Source organism: Dendrobates tinctorius, unplaced genomic scaffold (genome assembly GCF_039654945.1).
Source record: "Dendrobates tinctorius isolate UK_male_01 unplaced genomic scaffold, ASM3965494v1 ptg000054l, whole genome shotgun sequence".
NCBI lineage: Eukaryota > Metazoa > Chordata > Amphibia > Anura > Dendrobatidae > Dendrobates > Dendrobates tinctorius.
The window spans coordinates 78,522-105,454 of record NW_027361722.1 but is presented as its reverse complement, the minus strand read 5'-3'; the positions used below and the strand labels follow the sequence as shown (position 1 = coordinate 105,454).

The window sequence follows — 26,933 nt, the reverse complement described above, 5'->3', positions numbered from 1 at the left end:
CACCATGGAAACAACAAAAACCCTCACTGTCGCCCTGATCCACTCCCGCCTGGACTACTGCAACGCCCTATTAATTGGCTTCCCTGGCACTCGACCTTCCCCTCTCCAGTCCATACTTAATGCAGCAGCCAGGGTCATCTATCTGACTAATCGGTACTCGAACACGTCCGCTCTTCGCCAGTCCTTACATTGGCTGCCCTTTCATTATAGGATCCAATTTAAAGTACTTGTTCTCACCCACAAAGCTCTCCACAGTGAAGCACCCCCTACATCTCCTCCCTCATTTCTGTCTATAGGCCTAACCGACCGCTGCGCTCTGCAAACGACTTTCGACTAACCTCTGCACTAATCCGCACCTCCCACTCCCGACTCAAAGACTTCTCCCGCGCTGTGCCAATCCTCTGGAATGCTCTACCCCAAGAAATTAGGACTATCCACAATTTGCATAGTTTCAGGCGCTCCCTCAATACATATTTGTTCAGAGCGGCCTATCATGGTGATACACGACTTGTGATCCAGTGGTGTAGTGTCCATGACTTGTGATCGGGTTGTGCAGTGTCCATGCCTTGTGATCCAGTGATGTAAAAACTATAACTTCAGATCCAGAATTATAACATCCATAACATGTGATCCGGTGATATAGTGTCCATTACTTGTGATCCAGTGGCATAGTATAAATTACTTGTGACCCACTAATTGTTTGTCTTTGACTAGGGATCTAGTGTTTTATATCCATAACATATGACATGGTGGTGAATTATTTGTGGCGCCCCTGAGGGCTCAGTCGCCACAGAGGTCCTGCACCTCCTCCTGAGGTGTGGTGCCCCACCATCCACGTAAGGTGGAGACTCCTGACCACACTCCAACACCTGCACCCCACACCACAAAGTAGTGTAGCAAAGCACCTTCAGTGGCTCCCTGCTTGGAGTATAGCAAAGCACCCATTGGTGGCTCCCTGCTTGGAACACAAAATGTGCTGGGAGGTGGGTGGAGTTAGTTCACATTACAAGGAGCGGGAAGAGTTTAGGATGAAAGGTCAGTTGGTTAGAGAGCTGGAGAGAAGAAGATCCCCGGAGAGAGAGATAGATGGATGGAAGTGCTGCAGCAGATCCCAGTGACCTGGGTCTGCTGGCACGGGAGAGGAAGAGAGAGAGCAATGTAGCCTAAAAGCCTGATTCTCCATAGAAAGAAAGACTAGCACAGAACGTGAGGAGTAAAAGAGAACAGAGGACGTGGGTGAGAAGAGAACCCTTCCTAGAAGTTCTAAGCGCAAGGCTGGGGTCCGGTCCCCGAGGTTGTACGGATACTAATGGTCCTGCAGCAGACACCGGAGGTATAGAAGTAGTGACCACTTTATTCCCACACAAGACTTGGGGGCACAACAGCAACTGGATAATGAGCCGGGACTTAGTAGCAAGGAGTCCCCGAAGCAGGCTACAGCTGTCTGCCGTACAAGTAGAGTTCATAGGAACATTGGACAGGAGGAACTCAAGTGTAACTCAGTACTAGGAGTACTTCACTTCAAGGCGCTATAAGAGGAGACATTCAGAAAGGCACATGTTGGCGGAGTGTTGGAAAGGAGTATTCCATCTGGCCTGGAGGTTGACTGAGTCCCTGACCCGGAGGACACGGCACGGAGGCAGGCACCTGTTTGTACAACAGACTGTGAGTAAAGCTTTGGAACTACATGCCCTGGTGTCCTCCACTTATTCCTGCGCCAACCTGCCCAGCACTGCTGCATCCTCTGCGCCTGACACTACACCATCTAGGTGTCACTTCACGTACTCTGCCCTGGGACTACAGCCCTGCCTGTGGAGGGCTATAACATCTTGGCTGCACCACACCATCTGTCCCAGAGGATCTGTCTGCAGCGTCGGCTTACATCCACATTGCCGAACACCATAGGTGGCGTCACAAATCACTTATAAACTTTCACTACCACGAGCACACTGAAACAACCCCCTTTTATAATGGGCGCCCAGGGCCACGGGCCGGGTAACCGCTGCCGTGACATCTCCCATTGAAGCTCATCGGGCCCGGTACCGAGTATCCCACAGCCCTGGGTGTGAGGGCGTCCCATATTCATGGCTTGTGATCCAGTAGGGTGGTTTCTATGATCTATAATTGGTGATCTACTGATTTTGTTTCTATGGTTGGAGAGCCACTGGTGTCATTTCCAGGTAATCTGATGATCAGGAGCAGATCAGGCCTGGGTGTGACAATAAGTTTTTATAGACATCAGCCACCCCCTTCCTTGCGTTGTTGGTATGGTCCACAGACAACGTGTAGCCCTGGATGGAGGACAGGGACATTCTATATGTGATAACAGATCTGGTTCTTTGGGAACAGTCTCCTGAATTGGGTTTCGTAGCACCTGGTCATAAAGTAGGCGTTTCAGGGAAAGTCCTGGACAATTTTTCATTCTTGGGGCTTAAATGTCCCACTTTTTTGCTATGTAAATGTCAGTAGATAAGACAGAAGCTGCAGATACTTCCTAGCTCAGATCTGAGGAGACCTGGAGTCTACGACTCTAACCGGAGAGCCGAGAAGGCGGCGAGGAAGATGTCCGACATCTTGTCATGTGTTTTCTTTACTGAAGACTGAAGTCTCCGCGTGTTTACGAGGAGGTGAAATCTGGGAGGAATTTTCCCTTAATTTTGGATTTGCTATTAATAGACGTGAAGATTAAATAGAAACTCAATCACCCACGAGGGAGCGCTGCTCTGAGGACAAATCCTAATAGACTACAGCAGGAATGTTCCCTACGAAAGGGAAGGAGGAATAAGCAGCCGTGTCGTCACTGCAAAAGTGATATTACATAAAATGCTACAAAGCCGTCCCCTCGTCTGTCCGCTCTCTGCAAGCTGAGTTCTGTCAGCCATGTCGGCTCTTAAATTCTTTTTCCCCTGCTAGAAAGATCCCAGATCCCTGACGGTGAATACACGCTCCTTGGTCAATAACACACGCGCAACCAGCTATCACTTAGATTTAAGACAAGAATCCCAACCGATCAGATCTCTACCAGTCATAGCCCTACTGATCTGATCCCTACCAATCAGATCCCATACTAATCAGACCCCTACTGATCAGATCCCAACCAATCAGACCCCCAGTGTTAAGACCCCTACTGATCAGATCAATGCCAAGCAGATCCCTTTGGAACATAAATTGGGGCTTGATTGGCACAGTTATCAGAACCCTAATGATCGGATCCCTAGTAATCAGACTGCTACCAATTAAACCACAACTAATGAAATTGCTACCATTCTCCTGCTGATCAGACCCCAAACGATCAGGTCCTTATTAATCTGTCTCTTACTGATCAGATTGTTAGTCACTCGTCCTGACTCCAGCGCCGGGCTTTGCGCCCTCTGTGCTTGAGAAATCCAGCAAGAAGCTGTGATATTACTCAATGTCTTTGAAGGCCGGCGTAGGCCGCTATGCACTCCATGAGTATTTAGGTAGTATACTCTGCTACCACGTGTTTATCAAGGGGATATCAACTTTCAATAACGTGGTCCCCAAAGTGTGTAAAGTACATATATCAGGTGCTCAACCTCCCTGCAGTGCCATAACTACAGTCCAAAGGGCCTCAGTGCAAAATTTATACATGGGCCCCTACCTACATGTTGGTCAGATGTATGGGCCCTTGTAGCATTCTAAATCTTATAAAGACATGTGTGATAATTTCCTCCATCCTGGACTAATGTCACCCATCTTAGGCCCCTTCCTAGTATAATGTCTTCCAACCTGGGCCCCTTCAAGTAATAAAGTACCCCCATTATTTGGTCCTTCCAGTAAAAGTATTCCCCATCCTGGACCCTTTCCAGTAATATTGTTTAACATCCTGAGCCCCTTCCTGCTATAATGTCCCCCATTCTAAAGCCCCTTACTGTAATAATGTCCATATCCTGGCCCCGTCCAGTAATATATGTCCCCCTACCTGGTATAATGTCCTCCACCCTGGCCCCTTTCAGTAATAATATTCCCCATACAGGTGTTTTGTCCCCATCCTGGGCACCTTCCTAATATAATGTCCCAGCTTCTGGGCCCCTTCCAGTAATAATGTCCTCCATTTTGGTGTATCGTCCCCATCCTGGGCCCCCTCTAGTAATATATCTCTCCCATCCTGGGACCCTTCCTGGTTTAATGCCCCCATCCTGGCTCCTTCCAATAATATATTCCTAAAAAGTAATATATGACTGCCCATTCTGGGCCCCTTCCTGGTGTAATATCCCAGCTCATGTGCCCATCTTGTAATAATGTCCCATTCTGCCGCTGTTCTCTAACACATTTAACAAAGAAAGAGGAGCTTCTTCTCACCTTCTCCCGCTCCCACGACACGTGCCGTACACTTATATAGCTGGCGCAGAGGCCCACAGCTGACGTTTGGCCTCCTTACGATGGGTGACGCATGACGTTATGGATAGGCACCTACGTCAGCTGCCGGCCTCTGATGGGCTGGGTGAGTCTCTGCGCTGCAATGCATTTCAGCTGAATGAACATCCAAGGATGCACATCCAGCAGAGGTTGGCGCTGGTGGGCCTTGGTGGGGAGGCCGGGGTGATGTTATGCCCCTGCCTCCCTGGGTCCAGCGCTGGCGTCCCGCTGCTGCTCCGCTCCTGGTGTTGTGACTAGAATGGTACCATCACATCAGCAGCACTCATCACCGCTGCAGCCGCTCACTGATGTCCGTGCTTGTGCAGCGGTTGACGGGAGGCTGAGCTCAGTGATTGGATAGTTCAGCACTGGGCCCAGAGAGGGTCATAACCCGCTGAGTTTAAACACTTTATGTAGAGTGACGTCCCACTAAGTTTCAGCTTCAGCCAAGTGTTCATCTCCTGAGATACTCTTGGACTTTATCCAGCCGCCATCTTCACTGTCATCCTCTGTCCAAGCTGTATCCATATACCAGACCACCGTCTCATCTCGGCTCTTCCAGGAGTTGTCCACACCTTTGTCTGCTGTCGAGGAATTTGTTAACAAACTCATCTCTGCTAATATTTGTGCTATTTACATCTACAACTCTGCTGTGTCGAGTTCCTGATAACAAACTCCTCTCAGTTATCCCGGTGCTGCGTCGTCTTCACTATTCTGGTGCAGTCCGCACCTTTGGCTCGGCTGCGTTTAGTGCTTCCTGCTTCGCTTCTTCAGCTGCTGTCCTCGCCCTTCCTTGTGCTGTCTGGCGAGTTCTGCTCCACTGTATAATCTCCTCTGATCGGGGCTGCTCACTCTGACCTACGGCTTAGAGAGGCCACGTCTCCGGAGGATCCCATAACACCGATCCCTAGTGACCACACCCCACTAACCACATGCTAAAGCCCGCCATACACGGTGGATGCCGATCATTTGGCCGGCAGCCATCTGTCGACTCTCACATACACAGGACCCCTATCGATCAGATTCCTACTGATCAGACCCTCATTGATTAGACCTCTATCGATCAGACCCCAACTGATCATCCCTACCAAGCGACTTCTTCCTTCCAGAGTCTGCTGCTCATTTCACGACCATTCAGACCCCTAACGATCAGATCTCTTACGATCACTCGCCTACCATTCTGACCTTTATCAATTAAATCTCTACTGATCAGATCCCAACCGATTAGACCACAAAAAATAAAAAATGTACCAATCCGACTCCTCTGGATCCGACTTTGAATAACATCACTCATGGAGACTAGCCCCCGGAGCTGCACTCACAGTTCTGCTCCCTGTAGCTGAGCTCCGGGTGACTTTTCAGCAGCTGCAGCATTTTCCTCGGTGTAAACCCAATATCTTGAAGAATGCGGCACAGCAGGGAGTTTCTGCACGGACAAGGATCCGGCTAGAGGCAGCTGGCGGATGTGAAGGCCTGCGGCCTGAGACCAAGCGGAGACTTTTACAACTTTTTATTTTACCGTTTCCTTGCGATTGCTGAAGTTGTAGGGTAATCTGAAAGGGATCCCCAATAGTAAACTGCAGGGAGGTGATAATCTGCACGTCTGGAAGAAAACACCAATTAGTCCAAACTTTCGTCCCAGCTGCCAACCCAGACCGCCGCGGTCAAAGATCACGGTGAAGCAAGAAAATAGAAGGCTTCTTGTGTAACCACATTAACCTTCCCTGGATATGACCTTTGTATCCCCAGATCAGACCCGGAGGCTCCACAATGTCCCCTGGAGGGAGGCATGGTGGCAGCCCCTTGGATTCAGCCTCAACCATTTATGAGAATTTTCCATGGACCAACAAGCAAAAATGAAAAGAAGCTTCTGGAAACCTGCAAATTGTCCATGGCGGATCGGATTGGTGCACATTCTATGGTTGGATATATGGAAATATTTATAATGTGTGAAAATGAGAAGAACGACCCCTCCTCTGACAGCAGCCATGTTTTACTTCACCCCCCAGACTGTTTTCACCTTTCTGACCCGGCAATTTTTACAATTCTGACCACTGTCACTTTATGAGGTCATAACTCTGGAGCTTCATCAGATAACGCTGATTCTGACATACGTGACATATTTTAATTTATGGTAGCGTTAAAATTTCTTCGATATATCTTGGGTTTATTTGTGACAAAAACTAAATCTGGCAAAAATTTGGAAAATTTAGCAATTTTCAAACCTTTAGTTTTTTTATGCCCTTAAATCAGAGAGGGGTGTCACACCAAATAGTTAATAACTAACATTTCCCACGTCTACTTTACATCAGCACAATTTTGGAAGCATAATTTTTTTTTTTAGGAAGTTATAAGAGTTAAATGTTGACCCGCGATTTCTCATTTTTACAACAACATTTGCAAAACCATTTTTTCAGAGACCACATCACACTTGAAGTCACTTTGAGGTCGTCTATATGACAGAAAATACCCAAAAATGACACCATTCTATAAACTGCACCCCTCAAGGTGCTCAAAGCCACATTCAAGAAGTTTATTAACCCTTTCAAAAAATTTTTCATTTAGATATAATTTTTTTTACTTTTGCAAGGGTAACATGAGAAAACGGACTATACATTTTGTTGTGTGATTTCTCCTGATATACCACATATGTGGGGGAAATCTACTGTTTGGGCGCACAGCAGGGCTCGGAAGGGAAGGAGGGCCATTTCACTTTTTGAATGTAAAATTTGCTGGCATAATTAACAGTCACTTTGTTGCATTTGGAGAGCCCCTGATGTGCCTAAGCAGTGGAAATTCCCAACAAGTGACCCCATTTTGGAAACTAGACCCCCCAAGGAACTTATCTAGATGTGTATTGAGCACCTTGGACCTACAGGTGCTTCACAGAAGTTTATAATGTAGAGCAGTGAAAATAACAAAATCACATTTTCCCCTAAATAAATTTTGCATTTTGGGAAGGGTGAAAGGAAAAATTGCGCATACAATTTGTTGTGTAATTTCTCCTGAGTGCACAGATACCCAAAATGTGGAGGAAAACAACTGTTTGGGAGCACAGCAGGGCTCGGACTTTTGAATGCAAAATTTGCTGGAATAATTAGTGGATGCCCTGTCCCATTTAGAGAGCCTCTGCTGTGCCTAAACAGTGGAAACTCCCCACAAGTGACACCATTTTCGAAACTAGACCCCTTTGGGACCTTGCCTAGATGTGTATTGAGCACCTTGGACCCCCAGATGCTTCAACGAAGTTTATAACGTTAAGCTGGGAAAATAAAAAAAAAAATCACATTTATCCCAAAAAAATGTTTTTTAGCTGCAAATTTTGTATTTTCACAAGGGCAAAAGGAGAAATGGGACCCCAAAGTTTGTTGTGCAATTTCTCCTGGTTCTTCGATACCCCCATATGTGGTTGAAAACTACTTTTGAGGCACAGTGCAAAGCTCAGAAGGGAAGAAATGCCATATTATAGTGCAGATTTTGCTGCACGTGTTTGAGGGTGCCATGTCACATTGACAGAGCCCATGAGGTGCTGGCTCGCCCCCGTCCCAGGGCTATGGGGTACTCTGTACCGGGTCGGTGTCAGGGGGAAAGTATCACGCCAGCTGTGACCCGGTCCGTGGCCCTGGGCGCCCAATGTCAATGGTGGTGTGTGGTTAATGGAATTGAATAGTTCGTGACGCCACCTGTGGTGTTTGGCAAGGGAAATGTTAAGCCGACGCTGCAGACAGATCCTCTGGGACAGATGGTGGGATACAGCAATGGTGGTATAGCCCTACACAGGCAGGGCTGTTGTCCCAGGGCAGTGTAGACGTGGGGACACTTTGATGGTGTAGTGTCCGGCGCAGGGGATGTAGCAGTGCTGGCGAACGCAAGAAGGAAGGGAGGCCACCAGGGCTTGCAGTTTCAACACTTTACTCACATTTCTTGGTAACCACTGGTGCCTGCTTCCATGCCGTGTCCTCCGGGGCAGAGACTCAATCAACCTCCCGAGCAAGTCAGGCTTCTCCTCTCCAATACTCCGCCAACATGTACCTGTCCTGAAATACTCCGCTATTGCGCCTATTAGTGTGAAGAGCTCCAGTACCGTGGTTACTCTGAAGTTCCTCCTGTCAGATGTTCCTAACAAATCTACTTGTATGACAGACAGCTGTAGCCTGATCAGAGACCTCCTGGATCCCGGCTCTCTATCCGTGTTGCTGTTGTGTCCAAAGTCTTGGATGGGAATAATGCATTTACAGCCAACTACTCCACCGGTGTCTGCTGCAGAACCGTAAGTGTCCATACAACCTCGGGGACCGGGCCCCGGCCTTGCACTGAGAACCTATAGGCATGGTTCCTCTTCCAACCCACAACTCCTCTCTGTTCTCCTACTCCTTCGTTCCGCGCTGTTCCTTCTCTCTCTTATGGAAGCTTAGGTTGCAGTTCTACGTCTTTCTCCTTCTGTTCCTTTCCCGTGCCAGCTGGCTCAAGTCACTGAGGCAGCTGCAGCACTCCTTCCTCTCTCTCCTCTCCTAGGGAGCTAAGGCCAGTCCTCAGCCTCGCCTGACTGACTGCCTTCCTCCGCCTTGAGCTCCCCTCAGGCTGACCTCCTGTCAGCCTGCTCTCAGCCTCTCCTCCAGACTGATCTAAACTCCAATTCTAAACCTTCCCACTCTTTTATATCTAACTCCACCCACCTCCCAGCACATCTCGTGTTACGAAGCAAGGACCCACGAAAGGTGCTCTGCTACCCTCTAAGCATGAAGCCGCAATCTGGTCCATTGCTGAACTATCCTGTGTGTGGGTGCAGGTGTTGAAGTGTGGAAAGGAGTTCCCAACTTACCTAGTTGGTGGGGCACCACACCTTAGGAGAAGGTGCAGTACCTCTGTGGCTACTGAGCCTCAGGGGCGCCACAGTGCCAAAACAGCAGAACCCCCAAAAGTGACCCCATTTTACCAATTAAACCTGTCGATGAATTCATCTAGCGGTGCAGTGATTATGTTGACATCACAGATGTGTCACAAACTTTTATACCAGTGGGCAGTGAAGAAAAAATAATTTACATTTTTACCACCTAGATTGTGTATTAGCCCCAAGTTTTACATTTTCACACTGGGAAATGGGTAAAAAATGGCACCAGAATTTGTCCCACAATGTCTGCTGAATGTAGAAATACCCCATATGTGGCTGTACAGTACTAGTAAGCCATACGGAGAGACTCTGGAGGGACGGAGCACTATTTGAGTCCTGGAGCACAGATTTTCCTAGAATAGTTTGCAGACTCCATATACAAAGCCCCTAAGTGATAGAAAAGAAGAATCCCCTTCAAGTGACCCACATTTTGGAAACTATAACCCTTTGGGAATTTATCTACAGATTTAGTGATGATTTTAGCTCCATGGGTGTTTTCCAGAAACAAGCAACAGTGGATGTTACTGAGTGAAAATTGCAAATTACCGTTGTAGTGACCAGTACACTATAGTGACCAGTGCGTTGTAGGGACCAGTACATTATGCCCAGCCCGGGCTTCTGGAGACACGCACCTGTAAACTAGGTGGGCTCTCATCACTACAGAAATATCAAACATGAGGGTGCTTGTTTAGGCACACTGGGACTTAGAAGGGAGGGGGGTATTTGGATTTGGGAACAGAGAATTTGGTAAATTTCTCTTGGGGAGCGAGGAACCATTTTGCTTTTCCAGAGCCTTTGTGCTATCAGTAAAGTGGAAGCCACTGTTAACATTTGACAGATCTGAGTGAAGACTTGCTTTTTTTGATGATTCAGTTGAAGCTTTTACTGGGAATATTATACATAACATTTGGGATCACAGTTATCCGGCACTCTACACTGAGCACTTACTTTGGGGTTTCCATCTAAATCTCTGAGTGATGTGATTAGGATGAAATCCCCGAGGGATCCATTCACTATAATCAGGCAGCAGAGTAAAGGCCCTTTTACATTTAGCGATGCACCAGCGATTTTGACCACGATATGACGCGGTCAGGATTGCTGGTGCATCGCTAAATGATCGCTAGTGAGCTGCCACACAGGCAGATCTCACAGTGATGCAGCAGCGATACAGCGGTCGTTACTTACCTTTCAGACGCGGCGATCGTGACGTCCTCCCGTCCGCGTCCACGCGTCGTTCGCTGGCGCCAGCAGGAAGCCCAGCAGGAAGCGGCCGACGAGAAATGGAGCCGGTCGATCTTGCGCGATCAGCGATGGACAGCGGGGGAGTCGGTCGGAGGTAAGTATCACACATAGCGATATCGCTATAACTTCACAAATTCAGTGATGTTATAGCGATATTGCGAGCGATGTCGCTATGTGTAAAACCCCCTTTACTCTGGACTCAGTCTGGCCTCTGTTCAGCGGTGTCCTTTTGAGAAGTGCACAAAACTGTGGCCGACGGCACTTTTATGTAATCCTAAAAAGATGGACAACGCTGGATCACGGGTCCTATGGCATCCACAGTGCCTCCATCTGCCTCATTCTGCCAGATGTCCCATCAGAATCACGTATTTCAGAGATTTACATGGAAAACCTGGCGTAAATGCTCAGCGCAGAGTGCAGGGTAAATGTGCACCGAGCCTTACTGCGATCTTTGGGAGGCAGAATGAAAAAATCAACAGCAGGTGAAGAATTGGTATTGTTTATTTTTCTGTCGTTCCTCGTGCGGTATAAGTGATTAGACGACTTTATTCTTCAGGTCGGTACGATTACAGCGATACCAGAATTATATTGGGTTTTTATGTTTGGCTGCTATCACACACGAAAAGATGCCTTTTAGTGCGAAAACTAGTTTTTGCATCACCACATTTTGAGAGCTATAATTTTGTCATATTTCTGCCCACAGAGTCATATGAGGTCTTGTTTTTTGTGGGACGAGCTGTCACTTTTATTGGTACCATTTTCGGGCACATGACATTTTTTGATCACTATCTATTCTGATTTTTGGGAGACAGAATGAACAAAAACCAGCAATTCAGGAATTCCTTTTTGTTTTTTTGTAAGACAGCTTTATTCTCCGGGTCAGTACAATTACAGTGATACCTTATTTATAACTTTTTTTATGTTTTGGCGCTTTTACACAGTAAAAACCTATTTTATAGAAAAAATATTATTTTGCATTGCTTTATTCTGAGAGCTATAACTTTTTATTTTTTGCTGATGGCGCTGTGTGGCGGCTTATTTTTTTGCGGGACAAGATGTTGTTTACAGCTGTATAATTTTTATTTACATCCGTCTTTTTGATCGCATTTTATTGCACTTTTTGTTCAGCGGTATGATGATAAAGCATTGTTTTTTGCCTCGTTTTTAATTTTTTTAATGGTGTTCACTGAAGGGGTTAACTAGTGGGACAGTTTTATAGAGCGGGTCTTTACGGACGCAGCGATACTAAATATGTGTACTTTTATTGTTTTATTTTCTTATTTACATAAATATATTTATTGGAAAATATTTATTTTTTTCTTTATTTGGGGATTTTTTACAAAAATATTTTTACTTTGTTACATTGTCCCAGGATGGGACATCACTATGTTATATCAGATCGCTGATCTGACACTCTGCACAGCAGGGTATCACATCAGGATCTGACAATCAGGTAAGGAGGTGTCTCAGGTCCTGCTCTCTGCAGGCGCTCACAAGCCACCTACCCTGCAGGACCCAGAAGGACCCTGCAGCCATCTTGGGGACGGAGACCTCCATGGAGACCATCAAGATAACGTGATTGCATAGTGTTGTTCTGAGGGAAGCACGTAGGGAGAGTGCTAGCATCGATCGTGGGCGTTGCAGCAGAGTGTCAGCTGTCACAAACAGCTGACACCCTCACCTTATCGCCACAATGCTCAGCGTGAGGCCGCATGATCGGTGCGCCGTACTAGTATTGCTGTTTGTGGGAACGCAATTCCCACAGAGCAGTACTAGCATGGCACATGTCGGGAAGGGGTTACTGAGAGTTTGGGCAGAGACCCATGAAGAGTCTGAGGAACTCCAAAATCATCATGTCCCAGTATACAGTTGTGGCCAAAAGTATTGACACCCCTGCAATTCTGTCAGATAATACTCCGTTTCTTCCTGAAAATGATTGCAAACACAAATTCTTTGGTATTATTATCTTCATTTAATTTGTCTTAAATGAAAAAACACAAAAGAGAATGAAGCAAAAAGCAAAACATTGATCATTTCACACAAAACTCCAAAAATGGGCCGGACAAAAGTATTGGCACCCTCAGCCTAATACTTGGTTGCACAACCAGCCAAAATAACTGCGACCAACTGCTTCCGGTAACCATCAATGGTTTCTTACAATGCTCTGCTGGAATATTAGATCATTCTTCTTTGGCAAACTGCTCCAGGTCCCTGATATTTGAAGGGTGCCTTCTCCAAACTGCCATTTTTAGATCTCTCCACAGGTGTTCTATGGGATTCAGGTCTGGACTCATTGCTGGCCACCTTAGAAGTCTCCAGTGCTTTCTCTCAAACCATTTTCTAGTGCTTTTTGAAGTGTGTTTTGGGTCATTGTCCTGCTGGAAGACCCATGACCTCTGAGGGAGACCCAGCTTTCTCACACTAGGCCCTACATTATGCTGCAAAATTTGTTGGTAGTCTTCAGACCTCATAATGCCATGCACACGGTCAAGCAGTCCAGTGCCAGAGGCAGCAAAGCAACCCCAAAACATCAGGGAACCTCCACCATGTTTGACTGTAGGGACCGTGTTCTTTTCTTTGAATGCCTCTTTTTTTCTCCTGTAAACTCTATTTTGATGCCTTTGCCCAAAAAGCTCTACTTTTGTCTCATCTGACCAGAGAACATTCTTCCAAAACGTTTTAGGCTTTTTCAGGTAAGTTTTGGCAAACTCCAGCCTGGCTTTTTTATGTCTCGGGGTAAGAAGTGGGGTCTTCCTGGGTCTCCTACCATACAGTCCCTTTTCATTCAGACGCGGACGGATAGTACGGGTTGACACTGTTGTACCCTCGGACTGCAGGGCAGCTTGAACTTGTTTGGATGTTAGTCGAGGTTCTTTATCCAACATCCGCACAATCTTGCGTTGAAATCTCTTGTCAATTTTTCTTTTCCGTCCACATCTAGGGAGGTTAGCCACAGTGCCATGGGCTTTACACTTCTTGATGACACTGCGCACGGTAGACACAGGAATATTCAGGTCTTTGGAGATGGACTTGTAGCCTTGAGATTGCTCATGCTTCCTCACAATTTGGTTTCTCAAGTCCTCAGACAGTTCTTTGGTCTTCTTTCTTTTCTCCATGCTCAATGTGGTAGGTGCCACAGGTAAGTTACAGGTGCTGTTAATTACACAAATTAGAGAAGCATCACATGATTTTTCCAACAGTGCCAATACTTTTGTCCACCCTCTTTTTTATGTTTGGTCTGGAATTATATCCAATTTGGCTTTAGGACAATTCTTTTTGTGTTTTTTTTCATTTAAGATAAATTAAATGAAGATAATAATAACAAAGAATTTGTGTTTGCAATCATTTTCAGGAAGAAACTGAGTATTATCTGACAGAATTGCATGTCTAAAATTTTATCAAATGTATTATTGGAGGGTGCCGTTTTTTATGTCACAAATTAATGGTATAAAGAGGGTAAAGTAAAAGTCGGTGTGAGGGAAAGGTTCATAGCTTCCAGGAAGATCGGCCAAATCTATTACCCAGCAGACCCCGATCACTGACCCTACAGACCCTTAATCTGCTCCATGGTTCCCTGTCTTCAGCACTAACCTCCTGGATATTTCTTGTAGGCGAATGTTCCCAGCAATGAGAGTGAAGATCTTGGGGTTGGATCCCCATCAGCAATATTACATAGCAATGGACATTGTGCCTGTGGACAACAAAAGATACAGGTGAGAACATACTCCGCGTACAGCACGGCTGTGGACACCTTTTCTTAAATGCATACATGTTTGGCTAAAAATTCATCATTTTTGCATCAAGAGTTTAATCTATAAATTTTGGAACATTCGTCTTCTACAAACTCCATGTATGAAAATATTTGGCAGGCTGCAGAATGAGTTCTCAGTGACTCGGTCAGTGAGCTCACTTTGACCGCAGGTCTGGAGCCTGAGGACAAAATATCTCTTCTCCTAAACTCCTCTCAGCTGACTATCACTACATGATACGTGGGACATATTAGCTATAGGGGGGTGAAGTACGTCTGTGCCCAGGTAGGAAACACAGAGCTACCACCTAAGATACCAGTGTAATACATTTCTCACGGCAAGTGGTGGCTCTGTTACAGATTTTGCATTGGGGCCAGGAGCTTCCATTTATATCACAGTCCTTTCCTGTCTATGTTGAGTCTTTCTGTCTGTCACCTCCAGGCTGCTCTGTCTTCTTCCAGACTTCTTTGTCTTCTCCATGATCCCCCATCCTCCTTCTGTCACTTGTCCTCCTCTAGACCCTTCTGTGTCCTATAGAGTCCTCTTTTCCCCTCCAGACACATCAAGACTCCCTGCCTCTGTCCCCTCCTTACACCTCTGTCTCCTCTGTCTCCCTTCTATGCCCGTCAAATTTCACTATGTCCTGCAGACATTTCTGCCCGAACCTGACTTTCTTGTCCTCCCCAGACACCCCCTGTTCCCTCTAAACTCCTTTGTCCCCTACTGACTTCACTGTGTCCCTTAAAGCTACTCTGTCCCCTCCAGATCCCTCTGTCCCCCAGAATCTCCTGTTCATTTCAAGACTCCTATGTCCCCTTCCAGACTCCTACGCCCCTTTCCAGATTCCCCTGCCTTCCTCCTTGTCCCTCTGGCTTTTATACCCTACTGTGTGTCCTCCTGATATGTCTGTCTCCTCTGTCCTTCTTCTATGGCCCTCAGAGCTCCCCTGTCCCCTCCAGATCCCTCTGTCCCTTCTAGATCCCTGTGTGCCCTCCTGAATCTTCTGTTCATTTCAAGACTCATTTGTTCCCACCTGACCCCTACATCCCCTTCCAGACCACTCTGCCCTCCTCCAGTCCCCTCTGGCTCTTTTACACTCATCTGTCTCCTCTGTCCCTCTTCTATGCCCTTCAGATCTCACCGGTCTCCCCCAGATCCCTTTGTCCCCTCTAGATCATCTGTGCCCTCTAGAATCTTCTGTTCTTTTCCTGACCCCTCTATCCCTCCTGTCTCCTTTGTCGCTACCATACTCCCTTAACTTCTCCATATCACGGTCTCCTCCAGACTCATCAGTCCCCTCCAAACTCCTCTGTCACCACCTGACTTCTCTGTGCCCCTCCAGACTCCCTTGTCTTCTCCAGATTCTTCTGTCCCCTCCAGACTCTTCTGTTCCCTTCAGATTTCTCTGTGACCCTCCAGACTCCCTTGTCTTCTCCAGATTCTTCTGCCCCCTCCAGACTCTTCTGTTCCCTTCAGACTTCTCTGTGACCCTCCAGACTCCCTTGTCTTCTCCAGATTATTCTGTCCCCTCCAGACTCTTCTGCCCCTTCAGATTTCTCTGCTCCTTGAAGACCCCACTGTTCCTCTCTGCACTCTCCATTACCTGTTTCCTCCAGACATCTCCAGCGTCAGATGATTCGGCCTAGGGTTGATGTTAGGGCTCCCGTACATGTGAGTAACAAGTCAGAAAATGTACTGTACATATATTGATTACAGCCATGATTCCACATTCTGGTGTGTGTCACAGTGAAAGTCCAGGTGGTGACATATGGCCCTACTACCCTACTGGGAAACATTCATATCGACTGTTCACACCCCGTCATTCAGATGTGGCCTGAACCCCATGTATATTCTAATAGACATGAACCATCATGGGGTCCGTCCGGTCTTCTCTTTCAGATATGTTTATCACAGCTCCAAATGGATGGTGGCTGGGAATGCCGACTCCCCGGTTCCTCCTCGTGTGTACATCCATCCTGACTCCTTGGCCTCCGGGGACACCTGGATGAGGCAGGTTGTCAGCTTCGACAAGCTCAAACTCACCAACAATGAACTGGATGATCAAGGACATGTAAGTTCTGCCCAATCCTGAGACTTTCTCAATGAATGCGGCCACACCTCGCATGCACAGGACGGATATTCTCACAAGTGCATGTAGCATAGTCATTAGGTGGGAGAGACAGCGGAGTCCACTGAATTTCATGTCTTCGTAGCTAACTGCATTGGATACCACCCTGCATGCCTCTTAATGCTCCATTGGTCTGTGTTTGGATACAGGGAATAATACCATGACTCCCGTGTATGTGGTTACAGATAATCCTGCACTCCATGCACAAGTATCAGCCCCGCGTCCATGTCATTCGAAAAGACTTCAGTAGCGAGTTGTCTCCAACCAAGTCAATTCCTGCAGGAGAAGGAGTGAAGACTTTCAACTTTCCCGAGACTGTCTTCACCACCGTGACCGCCTATCAGAACCAGCAGGTGAGCCTTTTGGCCGATTGCTGGGGCTCCTCACAGGAAGGTGCTGCAGATTGTGCTGCAGAGTCATTGATTTCATTCAGGACTTTTAGTAATATTATCTCTAGTATTCGGTGAGTCATGGCTTTTGTTGTGTTCCAGATTACAAGGCTGAAGATTGACAGGAACCCCTTTGCCAAAGGATTCCGGGACTCAGGAAGAAACCGGTATGTCAGAGAATTAGTGTTCAAGCCAAAGCTGAGATTTCTTGGCTTCGGATCTTTCCTGGGATCATTTAGCCAACACATTTTCTTGTTAAAAATAAAAAGTAAAATTATATTTTTGTGTTGTTTTGGTTGAAGATTGTCATGAGAGGAAGGTCTGTATGGACTCAGATCAAACACAAAGACGTATCCATTCATCAAACCTCGCCCTTCTCCTCACCCCTGTGCAACCACAAAATCTGAGGCAAATGGTCAATGAGCCACCGCTTATCTCCAGTTCTCTGGAAAGTTAAAGAATCAGTTGCTAAAGTTTTTAAGCCCAGATCAAAACTAAATCTAAACCAAGGATTTTTTTCATTTTTTTAAATCATTTCTGTTTCTGAGAGATGATTCTTATATTTCCACCATGTAATTTCTTTAGATCTTTGGTATAACTAAACTATACAATGATTGTACTAAACATCTGTTACTGATAACTGGCTCATCATCGAAACCATAGACCTCCATTGTAGACCAGTCCATCCATGTAATCTACAGACCTTTTTCCTTGTACACCAAAGACTGTCTTTAATGATCAATCCAGCCATTAAGGTTTCTAGAGTTGAACGTTCCAGATATGTAAGCCACAGACCTCCATGTAGACCAGTCCATCAATGTAAAACTTATAGACCAGTCCAACTATGTGGTCATAGACCTCCCTTATCAACCAGTCAATTAGTCCTTCTATGTAAACCATAGATCTCCATGTAAGCCAGGTCATGTATCTCAGTTGTAGACCAGTCCATATAAACATAAATCTCCCTTGTAGATCAGTCCATCCATGTAAACATGCAGCACAGTCAATCTATATGGTGATAGACCTCCCTTGTTGACTTGTCCTCCTATGTAAGCCTTAGACTGGTCCATGCATGTAAACCATATAACTCAGTTATAGACCAGCACAAATAAACCATAGGTCTCCACTGTAAACCAGTTCATCTATGTAAACCCTAGATCTTCTTTATAGACTAGTTCATCCATATAAGCTATAGACCTTCTTCTTTGTAGACCAATCCGTTCCTGTAAATAAAAGACTGTCTTCATAGAACAGTCCATCCATAAAGACCTATCTTGTATACAATTCACAGGAATGTAAGCCATATATAACCCTTGTAGACTAGACCATCCATGGAAATCATATACATTATCGTTCTTGCAGACCAATCCATTCATGTAAACTGTAGACATTCCAACCAGTTTATCCATGTACACAATAGACTTCCTTTGTACATCAGTTCATCCACATAAACCTTTGACCTCTACCTTAAACTGGTTCATCTATGTTAGGCATAGACCACCACTGTAACCAGCTTCATCCATGTCAGCCATACACCTTTATCGTAGGCCAGTCCATTCATGTAAACCCTAGACCTCTCTTGTAGACTGATCCATACATGTGAGCCATAGACCTCCATTGTACACCAGTCCATCCATGTAAGTCATAGACCTCATTGTAGATCAGTTCATCCAGATAAACCATAGACTAGTCTTGTGGACTGGTCCATAAATGTAATCCGTAGATCTCCATTGTAGACCAGTTCGTACATGTAAACCATAGACCCACATTGTAAATCAGTTCATCCATGTAAACTCTAGACCTCTCCTGTAGACTGGTCCATATATGTAAGCCATGGACCTCCATTCTAGACAGGTCCATCCATGTAAACCATAGACATCCACTGTAGACCAATCCATCTATATAAGCCATAGATCTCCATTGTAGACCTGTCCATCCATGTAAGACATAGACTTTCATTGTTAACAAGTCAATCCATGCAAACCCTTGATCTCTCATGTAGACTAGTCCATACATGTAAGCCATAGACCTCCATTCTAGACTGGTCCATCCACGTAAGCCATAAACCTCCACTGTAGAGAATGGTCGATCCAAATAAACCCTAGACCACACTTATAGACTGGTCCATCTATGTAAACCATAGATCTCCATTGTAGACCAGTCCATCCAGCCAAAGACGTCCATTGTAGACCAGTCCATCCATATAAACCTAAACCTCTGTTGTAGACCAGTTCATCCACATAAACCCTAGACCTCCATTGTAGACTAGTTCATCTATGTAACCACAGACCTTCATTGTAGACTGGTCCATCCATGTAAGCCATAGATATCCACTGTAAACCGGTCCATCCTTGTAATCAATAGACATGCATTGTAGACCAGTCCATCCATGTAAACCCAAGACATCTCTTGTAGACTGGTCCATGCATGTAAACCCTAGACCTCTGTTCAAAACTGGTTCATACATGTAAGCCATAGTCCTCCATTGTAGACCAGTTCATTTATATAATTGTAGCATGTAAGCCCGAAAGGGCAGGGTCCTCTCCCCTCTGTATCAGTCTGTGATTGTAAGTTTGTTTACTGTAAGTGATATCTGTAATTTGTATGTAACCCCTTCTTATGTACAGCACCATGGGACCAATGGTGCAATAATAATAATAATAATAATAATAATAATAATAATAATAATATAATCCAAAATCTCCATTGTAGACTGGCTCTTCCATGTGAGCCATAGACCTCCATTTTAGACCACTCCATCCATATAAATGCAAGATCTCTCTTGTATTCTGGTCCATTTATGTCAGCCAAAGACCCCCATTAAAGACCAGTCCATCCATATAAATCCTAGATCTCCTCTGTGGACCAGTCCATCTATAAACCCTAAACCTCCTTTGTAGACCAGTCCATCCATGTAAACCCTAGACCTCCTTTGTAGACCAATCCGTCCATATAAACCCTAGACCTCCTTTGTAGACCAATCCGTCCATATAAACCCTAGACCTCCTTTGTAGACCAGTCCATCCATATAAACCCTAGACCTCCTTTGTAGACCAATCCGTCCATATAAACCCTAGACCTCCTTTGTAGACCAATCCATCCATATAAACCCTAGACCTCCTTTGTAGACCAGTCCATCCATCCATAGAAACCCTAATCCTCCTTTGTTGACCAGTCCATTCATATAGACCCTAGACCTCGTTTGTAGACCAGTCCATCCACAGAAACCCTAATCCTTCATTGTACACCAGTCCATCCATATAGACCCTAGACCTCCTTTGTAGACCAATCCATCCATATAAACCCTAGACCTCCTTTGTAGACCAGTCCATCCATATAAACCCTTGACCTCCTTTGTAGACCAATCCATCCATATAAACCCTAGACCTCCTTTGTAGACCAATCCATCTATAGAAACCCTATACCTCCTTTGTAGACCAGTCCATCCATATAAACCCTATATCTTCTTTGTAGACCAGTCCATCCATATAAACCCTATACCTCCTTTGTAGATGAGTCCATCCATATAAACTCTATACCTCCTTTGTAGACCAGTCCATCCATATAAACTCTATACCTCCTTTGTAAACCAGTCTATCCATATAAACCCTATACCTCCTTTGTAGACCAGTCTATCCATATAAACCCTAGACCTTCTTTGTAGACCAGTCTATCCATATAAACCCTAGACCTTCTTTGTAGACCAGTCTATCCATATAAACCCTAGACCTCCTTTGTAGACCAGTCTATCCATATAAACCCTAGGCCTCCTTTGTAGACCAGTCTATCCTTATAAACCCTAGACCTTCTTTGTAGACCAGTCTATCCATATAAACCCTAGACCTCCTTTGTAGACCAGTCTATCCTTATAAACCCTAGACCTTCTTTGTAGACCAGTCTATCCATATAAACCCTAGACCTCCTTTGTAGACCAGTCTATCCTTATAAACCCTAGACCTCATTTGTAGACCAGTCCATCCATATAAACCCTAGACCTCCTTTGTAGACCAGTCTATCCATATAAACCCTTCTATATCAGACCATCCATGCAATCCATTTCTTGTGTCAGAGGCTTTGGCAATCTTCTGGCTCCCCTCAGTCTGAATATTGCTGAGATATTGCTGCTTGTGATATTAGTCTTCATCATCAGAGCCTGGGACCTCGTATATTAGTCCTCTTATTAGTCATTATGGAGACCTCAGCTTTACACGTCCCAGGTTTTATGTTGGCTCCATTGTGAACAGAGCAGGTTAAAAATAGTTAAAACCAGACCTTGTCATGTTAGATTTCTCCTTCTTCCTGGAGATGGGATCCAGAGTATGTGGCGCAGGACCGGCAGTCTATAAAATCCCACTTTAATTGCCCGCAGCGCTCTGAAAATAACTCAAAAGTATCTGCAGTAGAAGAGTGGTCAGGCCTGTAACTGCTCCGCACAATAAAGCAGATTACTGGGAGAGGTGAATACTGATAAATCTGGAAGGTTGGGATTTGCCTGAGATGTTGGGCAGCGCTGTAATACATGTCTTAATAACAGGGGATTAGGAGGCATGGTCAGGCCGTAACAGATGGCTAATTTCTATTGATATTCAACATAGACATGAATGGCGGCTATAAAGTCCAGGAATCATTCTCAGGTTGTCACAATGAGATGTAACAAAGACTTTATTTTTTAACACCTTTTCCTATAATCACATGTTTTTCTGTATTGTCTGGAGATGGATGAGGGTCTGCAATACAAAAGCCAGGGTCTTAAAGGAAATCTCCACTTTTACAACAGTTGATCCCTTCATAAACGGCAACGTGACTTTGTCTGATTTCAGACTACTTTGTGCTTTGTGTCCAAGGTGAAGCCATTTTTAGAGACCTTTTATTACTGGTATATAGTTAATTGGGGAGTATCGGTTTCAGGACAATCATTAAATGATGACCACTGTCATTATCATGCCATTGAGTCCACTGGCAGTAATCATATCACCAGTGCTCTGTGTTGGTCTTCAGTCATCCCAACGTCTTGTTCCCGAGTTCTTGGAGTGGGACTTTATGCTTTCTTCCTCTGTTCACTTCCTCTATATTGTTATTGACTTTTTCTTATCTCATAATATATCCAGAATGGGAATAAGCTTCATTCTGGTCATTTGTCCTCTAAGAGGCCGTTTTGGATGTAATTTGGTCAAGACTTCATCAGATGAGTTTTTGTTTCCTATCTACTCTAATCTCTTAAGTCAACTTTTACTTCTTTATTTCCTCCATCCTGTTTTGTGCCTAATAAATTTGATAGGTAATCGTCATGTATTTCCTCCCAAGTGAACATCAGCTAGTTCCTCTCAAGGTTCCTTCTCCTTATCTAAGTCTTATATGATTCTGACCCATCTCCTTGCAACAAACCTTCTTACCTTACTCCCAAGTGACTTTAATTTACCCTACACTTAGGTGATCTTGATCAATCTTCTATGTGAGCTTCACCTTAATCTACTACTAAGTGACCTTTCATATATCATACAGGAGTGACCTTCATCTAGTTCTTCTATAGTGACCTCCATCTCGTATTCTTAAGCAATTTTCAACTAACTCTTCACATGAGACTTTCTCCTTATCCTTAACTCAAGTGACCCTCAAGTTACTCTACTAGAGTGACCTTCACCCTGCCTTAATCCCAAGCGACCTTTGATTTACCCTACTTGAATGACCTTCATATCTTTCCTCACAAGTAAACTTCATCTCTCCTACTCTTAAGTGATCTTTATCTGTCTCCTCACAAGGAACCTACAATGTACCTCAAGTGACTTTCATCTATCTTCAGTAATGTGGCCTTTGCCTTACCATAATATTAAGTCACCTTTCATTTTGCTTCTTTGTCATTTCGTCTTGGTCTTTCCTTGAGATCTTTACAATTTTGGCTGACAAATGTCCGTACGTTGTCGTGTATCTGCTAACTTCACTAGCTGTTTTGCTATTCTTCCTTCTTTTACTCTTTTTTTTTTCTATTAACACTCTTAACCTGTCCCACTGATCTTCATCTTCCTCTTCAGCCACTAATCTTACCAAATACAGTATTTGGTTGCAAGTTTATAAAGACGCATTGACCCAATTCTTCTATGTTGTACATAAATCCACAGTAACATTGTCCCATGATCCACAAGCCTGGTACTGTCCTTCAGATGTTTTACAGGTCCTACGCTTGACTTTCTACGAATCTCCGTCCTAATGAGGGAATATGAATTAAGTTAGATAAAGTCCAGGAGGATCATAAAAGACCCATATTTCTTCATACTCCCAGTCATCTTCCACAATGCCTTTCAGACGTGTGAGGAGACCTGACTATTGGTTGACCACAGAACAACCATATCTTTCCAACTTGGCCAAATTGGAAAACTTTCTGACAGCTGATGTACTTGCGACCTGATTTTTTTGCTTGATTCTTGGAGCAATCTCACTGGGTTTGGCCAACCTTATGTGTCACTGCTCAACTCATGGCTTTCGTCAACTACTTCAAGATGTTGCTGGTTCTTTTTCTGACTTTCCATTATCTGATTTTCCTCTAGAATGCTCGTCTGTCCATCACCTATGACACATAACTGGATAATGGAGATATCAGTCATCGTCCCTAAAACATCTCTTACTGTCTTCTGCTCCACTCTGGTGACGTAGTTGACACAGCGCAGACCATGTGGATCCCATTATCCAGATATGCAAAACATCTTGTTCCATTTTCCATACAATAGAACAGTTTGATTTATTGCTCGATATTAAAAATGTGGAGCGCTAAGACAAGGGAAAGAAAGATGAAAAGATACATCAAATTTTTCATACCTATTAAAAGTACAAAACTCTCTTTAAATGGATCCAAATGTAGCGCAATCCAAGGAGCAGACCCTCAAATAGCCTTGCTTTGGTTTTCATTTGTGTTCGACACAAAGGCACGTATGTAAGGTCGGTTCTGCTCCAGCGTCTGGCACAAGAGCCGTTCAAGCCACTTATCGTCACATTTTCACAAAGCCAACTCTGGCAGCGCAGAAGCAGAACCAAGTCCTCGTGCACTGTTCTTTTATGTTATCATTCACATATCAGAGAGCTCCAAGAACACAACAATAGTCGTGGTCATATCCTAGGAGATGGCATGCTTCTTCCTAAAAAGTGGTTCCCTCTCACATATTGTAGCAGAAGACATGGAGTCAGCTCGTGGAGAAACTTTATGTAGAGGGTTGACCCATTAATATTGGTTCCTAGATCCCCCTTTCATTATGGTGCTTAGCTTCCTCAATCACCATCCACCTATTGGGTTTTCTTACGCTTTGTTAGCCTGTTATATCCCAATTATAGTCTTGAGGTTTGGAGCCCTCGGATCTTTCTGAGGACCATGTGATTGATCTATTACATGGCTCCCAGTTTCAGCTTCTTCATCAGAGGTTTCTATCTGAATCTGGACAAATAGGATTTATAGGCAAAATGGAGTCCAACGTATGAAACGTTCCTAAAAGGACAAACAGTGCCAAAAAGGTGCTCAAATGGAGCTCAACGTTTTCTACTTCAACTTAATGGGCACATCTGAATCCGGTATTTATGGGATGGAGACATGAACGCACTTCAAAATACAGTGTGAACGGTCCCTTGTGGAGTTATCCAGGTTATCAGAGGATAGTTGCTACATAAATGCAATATTGGTTTCTGAAAAAGGTGAAGCTCACACTTTACATACTTCATGACGTGAGACACTTAGATGAGTTAAATTGGCCGTATGCTTTAGAATTAAGGCCCAAGAGCTTGTTTTCCACAAGCTATACCTCCTGACACCTCCATAATCATATATGCTTGGTTTGGCCAAGCGTTCATATGTTCTGAATGGGGGAAGAGAAGTAAGCTGCTGCCAGAATCCTCTGGTGGTGGCTTATATTCCCTGAGCCAAAAGGATTGGGCATGAAAAAATTCAGCATGATGCTCAAAGGTTACTAACAACCTGTGACCCGCCAGTCACTGTAAGGGCTGTATGTAGGGTACAAATGGGCAAACCTGGTTCCCACTATGGTGCCCTTTATTTCACAGTAATGTAAATGTGCAGACTCCAATTTCTGGTCTGTTCATCCACCATGCACCCATACATATTATCTGGACTTGAGTGTTGTGAGTTCATTCTCCCCTTCACCTTTGATGTCTGATGAACTCCCTCTGCTGGTGAAGAGAGGTAGTGAAATTGATTGGGATGGGAAGAACCTGTCATCTGAACAGGCGGAGTGTGATTGGACACCTGGAATTTCTGAGTGGATATAAGGCAGCCGACGCCCTGCAGGGCTGCTGGTGATCCTTTCTGCTCTGAGCTTTTGCATCCAGCTTAGTTCCTGTCTACTAAAAGCTAAGTTTTTGCCCTGCTATTATTCCATGAGATTTTGTCTGGTTTCCTTAGTGTTTGTATTCAGCCAGTCCTGGTTGGGACTGGCTGAATTCCATTTTTGTCTCTGATCAGTTGATCTCTTTGCTCTGTTTTCAGAATATACCTGAGTGCTGATATAGTGATTTTGAAGTCTAGTGACTTCAGGGCCTTTTTCCCTATCAGACGGTTGGGACATTTTTGTAGGGTTTTTTGCGGATTGCAGCCAGCATCTTTTCTGTCCTGTCCTATCTAGTTAGTTGGGCCCCATCGTTTGCTCTGCCTGTCTTTCTGTCTGTGTTTGTGTTTTCATCTGTATTTCACCGACAATACATGTTGGGGGCTGTCTATTGCTTTGGGGTCTGCTCTGGGGCAGTTTAGATTTCCCCTTTCCTTCTTTAGGCTTATGTAGTTCTCCGGCTGTGACGAGGGGTCTAGGGCACCGTAGGAACCCCCCACGGCTACTGTTAGTTGTGGTGTATAGGATCAGGGGTCTGCAATCCGATAGCTACCAACCTCTCCGGTTTTCTGGACTTAGCTTGTATTTTTGTTTTTTCCTCCTCCGGTGACTCATTCATAACAGAATCACCAGCCATACTGTAGATTCTAGGGTGCTCAATAGCAGGAAAGAATTGTAAAAAAAAAAAAGTGTCAGAATTTTTTTTTTTTGGTGTATATTTTTTCCTCTATTTCTCTGAGGCCGTAGGGGGAATTTTTTCTCAATGGAGATTAAGCAATTGTCTGATCGTGTGGAGCAGCTCTCTGCTGAAGTGCGGGAATTTCCACCTATCTTGCTCATTCACATGCTGCTGGGGATCGGTCTAAATTTCTGAATTTTAAGAATAATTGTAAATTATTTTTTGCCTTGAAGCCTAACTCCTCGGGGAGCTCCGCGCAGCAGGTTAAAATTGTCATCTCTTTGCTGTGCGGCGATTCCCAGGATTGGGCGTTTTCTTTGAAACCTGATGATCCTATTCTGACTGATGTGAACGCATTTTTTCAGGCCTTGGGGTTGTTGTATGATGAACCTAATGCTATTGATCAGGCTGAAAAGACCCTGTTGGCATTGAGCCAGGGTCAGGATTCTGAGTTGTACTGTCAAAAATTCCGAAAGTGGGCGGTCCTTACTACCTGGAATGATGGTGCCTTGGCAGCTCTCTTTCGGAAGGGTTTGTCAGAAACCGTAAAAGATACTATGGTGGGATTTCCTGTTCCCTCTGGTCTTGACGATTCTATTAGCCATTCAGGTTGATCGGCGTTTGCGTGAACTGCACGAGAGGTGTTGCCACCTGTTGAACAAATGTCTGAACCTATGCAATGTGATAGAGTTATGTCTAGGGCGCAACGTCAGGAGTTCAGAAGGCGTAATAAGCTGTGTTTTTTCTGTGGAGATGCCTCTCATATTATTTCAGTCTGCCCTAAACGAGAGAAACGTTTTGCACACACATTTGCTGTGGGTGGTGTTCAACCTAAGTTTCTTCTGGCAATTACTCTGATCTGCTCCCTGTCCACATTTTCCGCTAAGGCTTTTGTGGATTCGGGAGCAGCTCTGAACCTGATGGACTTGGATTTTGCTAAACGTTGTGGGTTTCCCATGACACCTCTGCGGAGACCTATCCCTTTGAGGGGTATTGATGCTACTCTTTTGGCGAAGAATAAACCTCAGTTTTGGACCCAGGTGGTAATGCGGGTCGCCCCAGACCATCAAGAAAATTGCAGATTTTTGGTGTTGCATAATTTGCATGATACCATCGTTCTAGGGTTTTCTTGGTTGCAAATCCATAATCCAGTT

At 44.9% G+C, this 26,933-nt stretch overlaps 1 protein-coding gene across 1 annotated transcript in view; it reads left to right on the top strand.

The window, feature by feature from the left end:
• Positions 1–26,933, top strand: part of TBX15 (T-box transcription factor 15) — a 168,075-nt gene that overhangs the window by 126,706 nt on the left and 14,436 nt on the right. The window contains exons 3-6 of the mRNA XM_073576954.1: positions 14,125–14,226; positions 16,162–16,333; positions 16,576–16,743; positions 16,882–16,946. Of these exons, the coding sequence (XP_073433055.1) occupies positions 14,125–14,226; positions 16,162–16,333; positions 16,576–16,743; positions 16,882–16,946 (507 nt within the window). The remainder of the gene's footprint in view (positions 1–14,124; positions 14,227–16,161; positions 16,334–16,575; positions 16,744–16,881; positions 16,947–26,933) is intronic.